Below are 13,351 nucleotides of genomic sequence, written 5' to 3'. Positions count from 1 at the left end.
AATAATAATAATAAAAAGGAAATCATAAAACTGAAGAAGTAAATTAAGAAAATGTTTCAAATAAAAATTGTAAATCGGAAGGACGTATGTATTTAAAAAATAAAAATAAATGTTTCAGCCATTACAAAGATTATCTTAACAGAATCAAGAATTCCCCGTTTTATGTAAAAATATTAAAATTAACCTTTGTCAGGGTAAAGGATTTTCAATTTAATTTAGTCAGATGGGTAAGCAAACTTCCGCATTATTTAATACATACACGGCAAAAGTAATGGAAATTAAATAAACTAAATAAATTTAGACAAATTTCATTGTGAGATGACTTCAACGTTTCTTAATGAAGACAGAAATAAATAAAATTTTTAATACTCTTCGTTAATAATAAATGAAATATAGTTATTAATTCTACAAATTTTACCACTTTAAATTAATACTTTCAATAAAATCTTAAAATAATAAGTAAAAAAGTCTTCTAAGATTCTTTGTCCACAAACAATAATGGCTGCCGATAACTAAAAAACTAACCAAGCCAATGTTGAGGTGATAGACGATCTAAGGATACAAACAGTGTGACCAATATAATATATGTAATAGGATTATACAGTTATCATTAATATACAAAATTGCATTAGATGTGTATTTTGAGTAGAAGTTAACCTAACCTATTCTACTTAAACCTTCTCTTAAAATTCTAGCAATAGGATACACTTTGTTGTTAACTTTTTCTGAAATCTATTCTATTTATTATTTAATCAAAGAATATCTTTTATTGTGATGGATCAGTTAATATTAATTAATTTACTTTTGATATTAAATTTATTTACAAATGTTATCACTTACTTTTTTTTCAGGCGGGGCTTAACGTCCATCTAACGAAAGATTTAATTTTTACGTTATCTATGAAAAAATGTACCTATGTGAATCTATTATGTATGTATATCAATGTTTTTATTCTTATTCACCAACATTCACTTTAATGCTCATATTAAATTCTGAAAATTCATGCATTAGGAAGTTTGTCGTGATTACTTTCACAATTTTTTCACGATTAAGTAGAATGGTTAGAACTTTAGGGTAAAGCATAACCATATCCCTAAAAATAGTGTCCTGAAATGAAGTTTAAAACGACAAAAAATCTACCGAGCTGAAGACCACTCAAAACTCGAACTTATATTTCCAAAGTATACTCAAAATAAATCTGCACGATTTCAATATTTATTTTTGTGAGGCGTCAAGAGTAAGTAAAAATTCCAAGTCAGCTTTAAGATTTGTAGTAGGGGAAAAATCATACGAAAATGCTTACAAATGTTTACTTAACCTTATTACTTTTAAGAAAATCACATTTCATGATCGTTTTGTTGTGTCAAATATTCTATACTGCTTTTTCACTAGAAATATGCTTTTGAAATACTCTAAATCTGAAGAAGTAGTTTGTGTGTATGACCAAAATGTTTAAAAGAAAAGAAATAAGACAAGAAGCTTCAAATATAATTAGATCGTCTCCCGCTAGAGGATATCATAATATAACACGAGATCTTTCGACGCAACTACCACTTTTACTAATATTGGATGGACGACTTTTCCACTTTTTGAGGTTTTCTCACTGGTTTTCCACAAAATTGGTATCCTAAATGCACACTTTTAGATTTATAACTTTTTCCAATAATATTCGATAGCGAGTACTACTCAGAGTGAAGTTGATGAGTAAGTAGACTTTCCTCTGAGCGCCATTTTATTGTTTTTCCCCTTCGTAGATTCTATAATACATTATTGATCATTTTGGGTTATTTTTTAACAGAATGAGCCAAATGTTTTCCTCTAAATTGTTAGTTCAGCTTATTATTATTTTAAATGGTGATATTGTTTTTTCCTGTGGCAATTCAAAACAAAAAAACTTATCACGATTTCAAAAATGATAACTTACACTCCCAAGAAACAAGAGAAAAAGCAAAAACAAATCTGCGTGAATATTTTCAAGGTTCAAATTAACAAATATTCTTCGAATGCCAAATATTGGCGTCTTATTTATTTATTACCAAAAATTTACTGTTTGTAAAATCTTAAATTACAATGAAAAAGTAACCTTACAGGAAAGCCCATCATAACCTCTCCTAAAAAAAAGATTTCTAAAACGAATGATTAAAGTAATTTAGTAATGTATAAGTACATGTAATGCACAAGAAGTTTACAGCCTAGGAGCCATTTTTGGAGAAAGTGAACAATCCACTGAGTAAAGTTATATCCGTTTAGTAATTTTTTTTTTAACACATGATCGCCCCCCACCATTAATTTCAGAAAATTTTACGTGGAATCTACACACAAAGGAAATATGTAAAAAAACCACGACTTCGTAAAGGGGGAAAAACAAATATTTTCTGCGATAAACTCACAATGGGCCATTTTCCATGATTATAAATCTTTTCTTACTAAACAATTGCAAGCAAAAAATCGAACAAAACTATAATCAAACGTGGCTTCCAACCTTTTTTTTTTTTAACTAAATTAAAAATATAAATTGTTTTGAAAAACTTACTACTTGAAAATAATCTGCAAATACTGTGATCATTGTCACTTTCATTCCCCGAACCGCTGGAACTATTTCCTCCAGCTTCAGCCATGTCAGTGTGATTATCAGAGAACACACGCACAACAAATCACGAGACAAATAATATATAAATGAGTGTAAGTATCTTTATATAACCTGTATTGACCTATGGCACTCTTGTTTACATATTAACTCTTTGTTATACACACAAATCTTGCTAGTTGTTTCTAGACAATCGTTCAATAATCCCCCTCTTGGCCATTATAAAAAAGAATACTTTTGTAAACAATAAATAATTCACAAGCCAAGCTACCGTATTGGCTAAGTTTAGAACTAAAACTTTATTCATGAAATTTAGACCCAAAACATTCAAACTAACCTCTACAATACTCTAATGCTATAAATTTATTTTTTATTATAAAAATAAGTATTATCATCATCCAGATTTTCGAAATTTAATTTTCATTGTGGATATACCAGATTTTGAATTCGAAAAAAATAGATTTTTGGAAAAATGTCTAGGTTGTGTATTCACAAATTATCTCAAAAACGAAATGCAAATTTAAGACAAAACAGGAAATACCATTTTAATTAATTGATTTTTGTTTTACACTTTCGAGATAAATAGTTTCAACCATTTTCCTTTAAGTGGTAAAAGTTATTTTAATCATATTGTTCTAAAACATTTTTTTTCTAAATCCAGGGAAAAAATTATTTCCCTCACTTCTGAGAGCAGAGATGGCTAGGTTATTCATTAAAGTACTGTTTCAGTACAATTACAGTACTGTGTTCTATTTATTAAAAAAGTGGATAAGTATTTTTTTTGTGCAAAATTCCAAGCTTTTAAAACAATTTTACAACCAACTTTACTAAAAAGAATTTGTCAATTTTCTAATTTTTATTTTTTTAATAACTTCAAATATTTTTTTTAGACTTTCGTACATATGAGCCGTATATTTTTAAAGTGGGGCAACTCCATTTTTGAAAAAATGAAGATAATGGTAATTATAGATAAAACTTAGTATGATCTTTTTATCTGTAAACAATTTAGAGTCAAAAAAAATTCAGAATCCTACTATTTGGGAGGTGGAAGTTTTAGCTCTTAACAATAGTGTAAATATATTTAATTTGAAAATGGTGCAAGTCCATCTCAGGTTGAAATTATTTAACCGTACAGCAAAATTTAACTCCGGTTGCTGTATGGTGAAGCAAATGTGACGGTATAACATCATGTCTTATCTATCTATCTTTGATATTGGTAATCGGTGATGGTACAATATTTCATAAAATTTATTATTAATTAAGTACATCTTAATTTTGTGTTTCGATACTAAAACACCAACATCCGGAAATTTTAGTACTATCGGCGACATTCTGAAAAACTGTAAATTGAATAACATTCGACTTATCGGCTATCAAGTAAGTTGTGTTGTTTTGTGCTCGGTGTACGAAAAAAGTTTCATTATTTGAAAATTAATAACAGATTGTGGTTAATTTTATAAAAAGAAAAAATGGCTGAAACCGATTACAACGGTAATTATAACTCTGATGCATCTGAAAGTGAATTTGGTAGGTAACAAATATAAAATAGAAATACCTTTCTGGGTAATGACGCCATTTCAATAAAATCCTCATTTGCAAGTAATTTTATTGTGTTTGTAGAAATAAGACCCACGACAATCGGTAATAAAAGAAAAATCTTGGAATCAGAATCTGAATACGAAGGCAATTCGGACCAAAATGATTCAAAGAAAGAAGAATGGTTGAACCATTGATTAGTATTTTGTTTTTATTGTTAAAAAAAGACTGATACGACTGAAATATTATCCATTTAAATCAACGATTGCAATAATTCATTAATTTTGAAAGTGAGGCAAGTCCATTTAGTTATAATAAAACCTTTATTTTTCATAGCCAGCACTATAAACACTATTGGATTATAAACTTACATTATCTAACACCACAAAATACAAAAAATATGTCTATTAATATTTAGCAATATTTTTAAATTTATTGAACCGCAAAACCTTAAATATCTCGAAATAACAAAAAATGGACTTACCCCACTTTCAAAATAACTTTTAAGTAATATTACTACTTTTAAATCAATACTTTTTTTTTTTAGTAAATCCATCATCCCCCTCTAATCCATCATTTTAGTGTCACGAACAGTTTTCAAGCAATCTGGAAGTTAGTAAGAAATTGAAAAGCTACTAAGAGATTGGCGGTTTAAGTTTACAGTCTAAAGTGCTACTCTAGTAAATAATTTACGATTTCAAAATCTTGATAACAATTTTGAACAATGGAATATAATAGTTAATCACAAATTTGTTGCTTATCGGCTCTTCGGAAGAATTACTTCAAAGAACGGTATTTATAGTTTTAACATAAATAGTTTCAATTGATTTATTTAAACTTTGTATGTCTCATGTACATTCATATAGGACTATTACTTTTATTTGAAATGTTGTTCCAGGAAACATTATTTAAACGTGGTCCTTAGGGATAAGGTGAAGTTAAGCTATTCTTCGTCGAGTGCATTGTCGAACCAAAATTCCTAGTTATACAAAATATCAGTCTAACAAACGTACGTCTCTAGGAAAGTACTTTCAGGGCAGTAAATAATATTCTAACGGTAATTTTGAAAATTAAACCCGATTCATTTCCGGTTGCTAGGAGATAAGAAAAAATAAATATTCAGTAAAGATGTACTTCCGACTAAAAAAAAAGTCAGCCCAAAATAGATCAGGTTTGATCCTCAAAATGACAAATAATCGTCCAATTTGAGACAAAATCATTTAAGATCAGAAAGCATAAATAAAAAGAGCTTATCTTACCGTTTGCTGGCCGCCATGTTCGCTGAAATACGTTTCTACTTTTTGGAGCGATCGAAGCCAACTAGATCTCTGTTCCAAAGAGAATCGTTCCAAATCGCCTCTTCCCCACAACACTTACACCTTAATTAGACTCCTCTCCCTGGTCTGCCACTCAAAGTAGATAACCTCAAAGGTCAAATTGACAACAATTTGCCGAATTGAAATAAATTGACTAGACTTCTTTTTTCTACTACTTTATTTGTCAGCTGTATATATAATGTACCAATTCGTGAACTGCAATGTCACACGCAGTAAGTACAGATAATTGATAGCTCGTTATTCAGACAGATTAGAGGTAAATTTGACTTATTACGTATTACTTTTAACAAATAAATTTTTAAGAAAGAAATCAAGTAAAAAATTTGAATTTGAAAATTTTATACAATAATTAGGTATGTCCAATCTTAGTTCTTCATCTGGTAATCAGATTGCCCTTACTAGCAATTCAGAAGCGCACTAAATTAACGAGCCCAGTGAGGCTTACCTGACCAATCACACTACGATATTCGATTCGCTAAGTCCTACTTCCAGAATGCCCCAAAAACCAGTTCCCCAGGAAAGATATTCAAATAAGAGCTTTTAATCTATAAACGAAAGATAATGGCAACAAATCGTTGGTGGCACCTTAATAATAAACAACAACAAAAAAAACTCAAAAGTGGTTCTGCCCCCCACATTTGGAATTTTCCACACTCTTATTTAATCTGCCTTAATTAATATATTAGAGAACTGGCACACTATGCTGAAAGAAATAGTACTTAAGTGGAAGGTATAACCCCCCCAAAAAAATCTTGATTTTAATTTTTGATTAAACTCCATTTATCAAATATATATACTTTTTTTTTTACCCGTATTTATAATATGTAAAGGTTCATGAGCGTACATAATACCAAAATGGTACATAAGAGCGAAACCCACCCTTGCAACTCTTCAAAAAGAGCTCTAGACGTTTATTTTTCTGTAAAAAAAAAAAAAAATTTAAAAATAAAAGATATACCTAAACACGACCATAATATGCAAGCAAAGAAAATCTTTGGAACTATTTTTTACTGAGAAAAATCTCAAGAGAAAGAATGGAAAAGCCATTAAGTACTTTTTAGAAATCAATTTTGGTAAAGCAGTACTACTTTTGGTTGAGAAATTTTGACCTTGTATTAATGAAATTAAAAAATATGTAAGTTCCAACCTCCTGAGAATCCTAGTTTTTGAGATGTTTTATTCACACAATATACATAAGGACTACTTTTTTTAAAGAATCATCCTTTGGGACTCAGGTGGCCTCAAAAATCTGCTGAAAACTTTGAAATTTATCACGATCGCAATACTTTCTTTACTGGTAAGTACTAAAACAGTGACAATTAATAAAAGTTCTACATGGTAAGCCGAGATAGTGGAATAAAGTGTACACAGCATTTTCTCTCATTCTCTCTAAAAAAAAAAAAAAAAAAATCGTGATCAAATTTTAAACAGGAAATATTAACTTTACAATGTTGAAGTTGAAGAGAATAACAGACGTGTGCACGCATAAGGCTACATAATTAACTCCAGCTCAGAATAAAAGAGTGCAGCTGTGTCACATCAGATAATAATGGTAAAGGAAGGTTACCTGGAGGTTATTGTTTATTTTTATGACATTTTGCATTTATCATGCTACACGCATTTATCGGATAGTTAAATTAAATGATTTCAATGGTAAAATTAATGTATTAAACAGATTATAAATAAGCTCTTCAATGTGCCCGAGTCCTATCTTGATTCGATAGATAAGGCGAGTGTATTATTTTGCCCCGGTAATTTGATAAAAAGCGACAAATATCTACGCTGAGCGATATAAACAAAATTAGATAAAGTGTAAATTATATATAGAATACATTCTCGACCTGCCTTTCACACCTGTAACCATAAGAGAGGATATTCTTAAAGAAGAATACGCAAGATTGGCTGAATCAATACGAAAAGCTTTATACATAGCACTCTACTGAGTTTTAAGTGTAAGTAACAGTTTGATACAATTGAAAATTGAAGAAGCACCAAATATACACTCTGAGCAATGTACGCAAAATTAGATAAAGTGTAAATTATAAAAAAAATCAACTACTATTTAAAATGTTGTTATGTCCAGTTGAGAATAATCTTTCGTAGATATGAAAACACGATGAAATGTTCCAAACACTTTGTTTCTGCCTTAATAAATACAAAAAAAGTGTAAGCACAAAGTATATATTAAATTATCTTAAAAGGTTTGAAGTAGGCCCTGTGTTAGTTTATGTTTTAAGCCGTCGTTAGTCTGTTTCTGTCCCGAGAACGTAATCTTGTTCAGCTTCCACAGTACGTTGGTTCTCAAAAAATATGTTTATTATCATCTTTAAACTCTTTTATTGTGGTTACTTTGAGCTTTCTGTGTATTTGTTTATTTCGTACCAAGGTGAACAATTGCGATACACAGCACTTTATTTTGGAAAACGTTCGGCTCATACATTGCAGTCTTACTAATGGGACAAGTTTAAGTTAGTACAGATCTGAGTGCAGTTACATATAAGAATCTTAAGCATAGAGCTTGTCTGAAAGTTCTGTGGTCCTGTCTAGATCTCATGTAGATGCAATGCAGATTGCCTCAAGTCGAGTTTTAGAGTAACCAAAATGATTACTACAAAATTATTGCAAAATTGGTGACTAGTTTACTATTTGGTCTTTTGATTCATAGGCATTCAGCGAAGGAGACTACTTTCTTCTTTGAACAAATACTGGGAAATGAGACAAAGTATGGTAAGTATAATCATAAAGTATTGTTCTGGGTTCCAATAGAGGAGCAACTCAATTTTCCATACTTCTCTTAGTACAGGGAATTAATTTAAACTAAGTCCCAATGTTACTTTGTATTTAAAACATACGCTGGCAAATACTTGGACAATACTCAATTTTCACTACAATCCTATGAGGGATTCCTTATAGCTTTCCACCCATCAATGATATGATGATTGGACGACGGCTGGGTTCAGTACTGAAAGATCTAAAATAGAACAAATCCATCCACTGAAATTTGTTCAACTTATTATTCCATGTCGACCGCTACTAACACTGGGTCACACATATTTTTGCCCACATTTGCCTCAAACAAAAACATGTTGGTGATGAAAGGCCGGAATCTAAAAGCGAAACAGCTGCTAGCAATTTATTTGTATGGAAAAAAAAATGTAAAGATTATTGGCACTCGCTACAATTTTCATCATGGATTCTGAAAACCTGATGAAAAATTTAAAAACAAAGTTGAAGCTGGATTCCAAATTTTTATGATGATTTTGTATTTTAATTTTAAATTGTTTTTCAAGGCTAGCTTTCTTTTTCAATCTTCACTGTTGTACATATCGATTTTCGTTAATGCATCTATTTTTTGTTCGATGTTTGAATTCCGCTCACTATTAATCCCAAAACAGTAGAACGCTTTTCAAAAAAAAAGTGAACATTTTTTATCCCATATTTTACTTATAGTTATATTTGCTTACAAGATATGCGCTCTCACTTTATTTTTTGCGAACTGTGTTTTTAAATTATAGTTCGAAGATTAAAACAAAAAAAAGTAATTTTAAAAACTGACAATATAATAGTCAACATTGTTATACTGACATATGGTTTTAAAAGTTGGTTATAGAGTGCACTAGTGAATAAGGACCCCCGACATTTATTTTATCATAACTTTACACCTTGGAAAGGATAGCATCATAATATGAACATATTATGTTTAGAACATTAATTTTAAAGAATTCTACGATTAGTTAAACACTTGGCTTTATTATTTTTAATGTTAAATAAATAATAGAGAAGTAAAAATATAAAAACCTCTCTGCCAAACTAAATTAACCGTTTGTCAACTTATAAGAAATCTAAACAAACTGTCAATGATCAATTTACGCTTCAAAAAATTCGATCAATTCCTAAAACTAGTACAGCCTATAAACAAATTTTTCTGCTTAAAGATATATAAAACAAATCGTCTTATTTCCTGCAAATGTGTTGAACAAAAAAAAAAAAAATTACCAGATGAAGAAATAATTTTCCGGAAGATGCGAAGAAATAATTTTCCATTTATTTTCACCATTTTCAAGTTTAAGAATTTTTTGTAGGTTGATCCACTTTTTCACAGGCAAACTACTTCCATTTTAACTATGGCCAATCACTTAAGTAATCTATAATCAAAAATAAAATCTGAATGATAATAACAATTTATTCTGAACTTAAAATTAGAATTCATTTTAATATTTTGAATTTGAAAATGTTTATTTACAATTTAAAACTTTTTATACAAATATATATAAAAGGAGGTTTCAGGCTGCATGCCTATATCCTCTCCACAACATATCAACATTTACATTGGGTACAAGTCCAACTTAATGCTAAGGCAAAAAATTTAAAAAAAACCTTACTACATAAGATTAATTAAAGCAAGATATGCTTTAGCCTTTTGTGTTTGTATTTTCTATAATTAAGAGAACTTAAGTTATAGTCCATAATACTTTTTATATGCGGGTAGGGACTATGTGTACAGGAAGTTACAAAGTTTTTCGTAGCGTTGTAGATAAATGTGGACACGCTGGCAACATCAAGTGCTGCATGCATGTAATCTATGGGTGTCCACCAGGGATATGACCCAACTAACCTTAAGCATTTGTTTTGGACTCTTTGTAACTTCCCGTAATTGGTGCAACAAGTATTGGACCACACAGGGGCTGCATATAGTAGTACGGAGCGGATATAGAGATAGTAGATAAGTTTTTTATTAAGAAAATCTAAGTTAGAGTTGCGGTTCAAAAGAGGAAAGAGACTGCACATAATTCCTACCGCTTTATCGCACACTGAGTTTATGTGTTTGGTGAAAGTTAATTTGGAGTCTAACACCAACCCGAGGTATTTAACTTCCTTGCTCCATGGAAGGGAGTCGCCGTTAATTGGGACAAATCTATTCACAACCGGTCTGCGGCGTGTAAACAAAATAATTTGTGTCTTGGCATGGTTTGGCCTTAATTTCCATTTTGCAAAGTATTTGAAACATTTTTCAAGGGCTATCGATAATTGTCTGGCTATTGTGTCAACTCTGAAGGAAGAAATAAAGAAGGCAGTATCATCAGCAAGCAGGGAGCAACTGGATTTGAGTTTCAGCTTGGTGACGTCATTAATAAAAATGTTGAAAAGTGTAGGCCCCAGGACTGAGCCTTGGGGAACACCAGCTTTAATTAACCTCACACCTGAAACTGTGGTACCGAGTGCAACGCTGAATTTTCTTTTAGTTAAATAGCTTTGAACAAAGTAAATTAAATATCTCGGAAAGCCATTCTCAATTAATTTATAGATAAGGCCATTGTGCCAAACACAATCAAAGGCTTTTTCCACATCAATCAAAGCCATCCCCGTATGCTTGTTTAGATTAAAGTTGTGCTCTACCAAGTCTGTTACTCTGGCTAACTGGGCAGTAGTCGAATGCCTTGGACGGAAACCAAACTGGCAGGATGATAATAGGCTATTACTGTCAATGAATGAAGTGAGTCTTCTTAAAATAATTTTCTCAGTCAGCTTACTAAGACAAGGAAGTAAGGAGATTGGCCGATAACTGCTTGTTAAAGAGGGGTCTTTACCAGGTTTAGCAATGACAATAATTTTTGCCATTTTCCATATATCTGGAAAGTAGCCGAACATAATAATGTGATTAAGTAAGTTAATAGAATTATCAATTAAAACTTCAAATAAGTAGCAAAAAAAAAATTATTTTTTTTAAATATTACTGTTCAGGTTCGTCAAGATTTAGGAGCCATCAGCATCGAAAAATATAAAGAAAGCACACCACCAAACAATCATAACCACACAAAGTTGGAGGTACATTTTCAAGAATAAAATGAAAAACTAATCTAAATAGCATTAAATGGGCACCGAAATTTCTGCTACCATTTCTCTTATTAGTGATTTCTTCCTCATTTCCGTACTTCCATTTAAAAGTGCATACAATAATATTTTCTAATGTTGAAAAATAAAAATAATATAGAAATAATGTAAAGAGATGTACAATAGAAATCACAAATATATTAATATTTACCACATACGTTCGCATACATGTAACTCACACTGATTACATCGTTCATACATCTCTGCATACGTAATTACCATGATTGCAAAAAAAAAGTACCAAAGTGGTTCATTGAAATCTAAAATGAACCACCAGAGTAAATAACTTCAACGTGGAAAATAATTAACAAAGAAACTTTTTTACAAATATTAAACAAATATGATATAAATGAAGCAGCAAGTTTTGCAAAAAATAATAATAATTAAGAGGAAAATGGCTCATATTACACCAAAAGCGGTGCCAGGTTTTTTAAAATAACTTTTAAAGTGAAATTATTATATGAAAAAATTGTAACCAAGCTCTTCAAAATAAATGTTAAAAAAAAAGAAGTGTTTCAAATGATGTAAAAAGTGTAAAATATAGCAGGAAAAGTAATCCATTTGTTGGGGTTGACTGTTATACCTTAAAAATTAAGGTCCTAACCACCTAAAATAAAATGTGGCAGTGGTCGTTTCAATGGGAGGTTACTATAATGTAAAAATGATTCTGTATGCTTGTAAAGTGCCCAAGTCTGAAAAAATTATCGAAAAGTATTTATTGGAGAAACTTAGCAAGTTTAGGATGGTCTCGCCAAAACATGGTTTGAACCATAAGTTGAAAAGTATATAGCGATTGATTAAATCAATTTGTTTAACGATTAAATCTGACATCTAGTTGTTTAATTAATTGTCATACGATTAAAAGTACGATTAATTTAGCCGATTATATCCTGATTAAAATTTTTAAAAATTAATCAGATAAAATTTATGATTTGTTATTTTGATCAATTCAAATCCCTGATACGTACACAATAATTTGTAAACAACTTTTTCTCCAGAACGTGATGAAAACCCTCAATAAGTATTCTACAATAATAAAATATCTACTTATGAGAAGTATGAGAAAGACAAAACGCATAATGTGGAAAACCTTTTTTTTAAATATATAATAATAATATTAAATATCTTTAATAATCTTAGTAATAATAATTATTTTGAAATTAATATATAATAATAATATTTATATACAAACTTTACATATGTACACAAATTTGAAATTGAGGTTTCAAGCTTAGCGCCTATATACACCCATCAAACTATATTAAGTTCAGATTAAGGGAAACATATTAAGGAAAAAATTTTTAAAAAAAACCTTAGCTTGATATACAGGTAGTTACAAAATATGCTTAAAGCGTTTATATTTATATTTTTTATGGCTAAGTGAGTTTATATTGTAATTAACAATGGCTACTATGTGAGGGTACGGACTATTGTAACAAGTGGAGACGAATTTTTGTAAGAAATATTATCGCTCACCCGTAGCGTAATATTTACGAACAAACAGTTTCTTATTCCAAATATAAAACACGACAACTGCAAATTAATTTCTCCGAAAGAAATCAGAAATATTATTTTCAAATGAATAATAAATAAATTTAATCAAATGAAGTTCCTTATGATAAATCGAAACTGAGATAATCGATGTTTGTAAAACAGCATGGTGAGTAAGGTTTGTTTACATTTCTGTACTCTTACGACTTTGTGTGCATAGCATTTTATTAGACTGTACATTTAATTAACTAAACAAAAAAAAGAAGAAAAAGATTAAGATTGTGGTTGTTTATAAAAAGTTTATTTAATTTTAAATATTTTCTATTTTGGTTGAATTTAAAAATTAAGTAATTGTTAACAAATAATAAAACATATACAGGAAAATATGTTCATTAACGAGTTTATGCTTCAGAAACAAGATCGTTATAATTATTGTATTAAGTTTCAAAAAGTAATAATTTTATTAGGTAATTATAATTACAAAAAAATTTGAAAAAACTAATACGTA

The 13,351-nt window shown here is 29.8% G+C and overlaps 1 protein-coding gene and 2 long non-coding RNA genes across 7 annotated transcripts in view; 2 read left to right on the top strand and 1 right to left on the bottom strand.

Moving 5' to 3' along the window:
- Positions 1 to 13,351, bottom strand: part of LOC141450247 (growth factor receptor-bound protein 10-like) — a 123,779-nt gene that overhangs the window by 109,626 nt on the left and 802 nt on the right. The window contains exon 2 of one of the 4 annotated variants that reach the window (XM_074120452.1): positions 9,457 to 9,605. In XM_074120452.1, the coding sequence (XP_073976553.1) occupies positions 9,457 to 9,517 (61 nt within the window). In that variant the 5' untranslated portion in view covers positions 9,518 to 9,605. Of the gene's footprint in view, positions 1 to 2,533; positions 2,783 to 5,382; positions 5,514 to 9,456; positions 9,606 to 13,351 lie in introns of those variants that run through there. The other 3 variants (XM_074120456.1, XM_074120457.1, XM_074120451.1) reach the window with 3 other exon arrangements.
- LOC141450257 (uncharacterized) lies at positions 2,547 to 5,384 on the top strand. 2 transcript variants are annotated; one of them, XR_012455989.1, is made up of 4 exons: positions 2,547 to 2,682; positions 3,478 to 3,546; positions 4,706 to 4,915; positions 5,022 to 5,384. It is a non-coding gene; the product is annotated as an uncharacterized lncRNA (long non-coding RNA). The 2 variants fall into 2 exon arrangements; XR_012455988.1 differs by having other exon boundaries at positions 4,671 to 4,915.
- On the top strand, positions 7,024 to 13,301 carry LOC141450256 (uncharacterized). The gene is made up of 3 exons (XR_012455987.1): positions 7,024 to 7,412; positions 8,126 to 8,187; positions 11,203 to 13,301. It is a non-coding gene; the product is annotated as an uncharacterized lncRNA (long non-coding RNA).

This window comes from Rhodnius prolixus, unplaced genomic scaffold (genome assembly GCF_049639745.1).
Source record: "Rhodnius prolixus isolate KJV_2025 unplaced genomic scaffold, Rpr scaffold_2, whole genome shotgun sequence".
Taxonomy (NCBI): domain Eukaryota; kingdom Metazoa; phylum Arthropoda; class Insecta; order Hemiptera; family Reduviidae; genus Rhodnius; species Rhodnius prolixus.
This window is presented reverse-complemented; position numbering and strand designations above follow the sequence as displayed.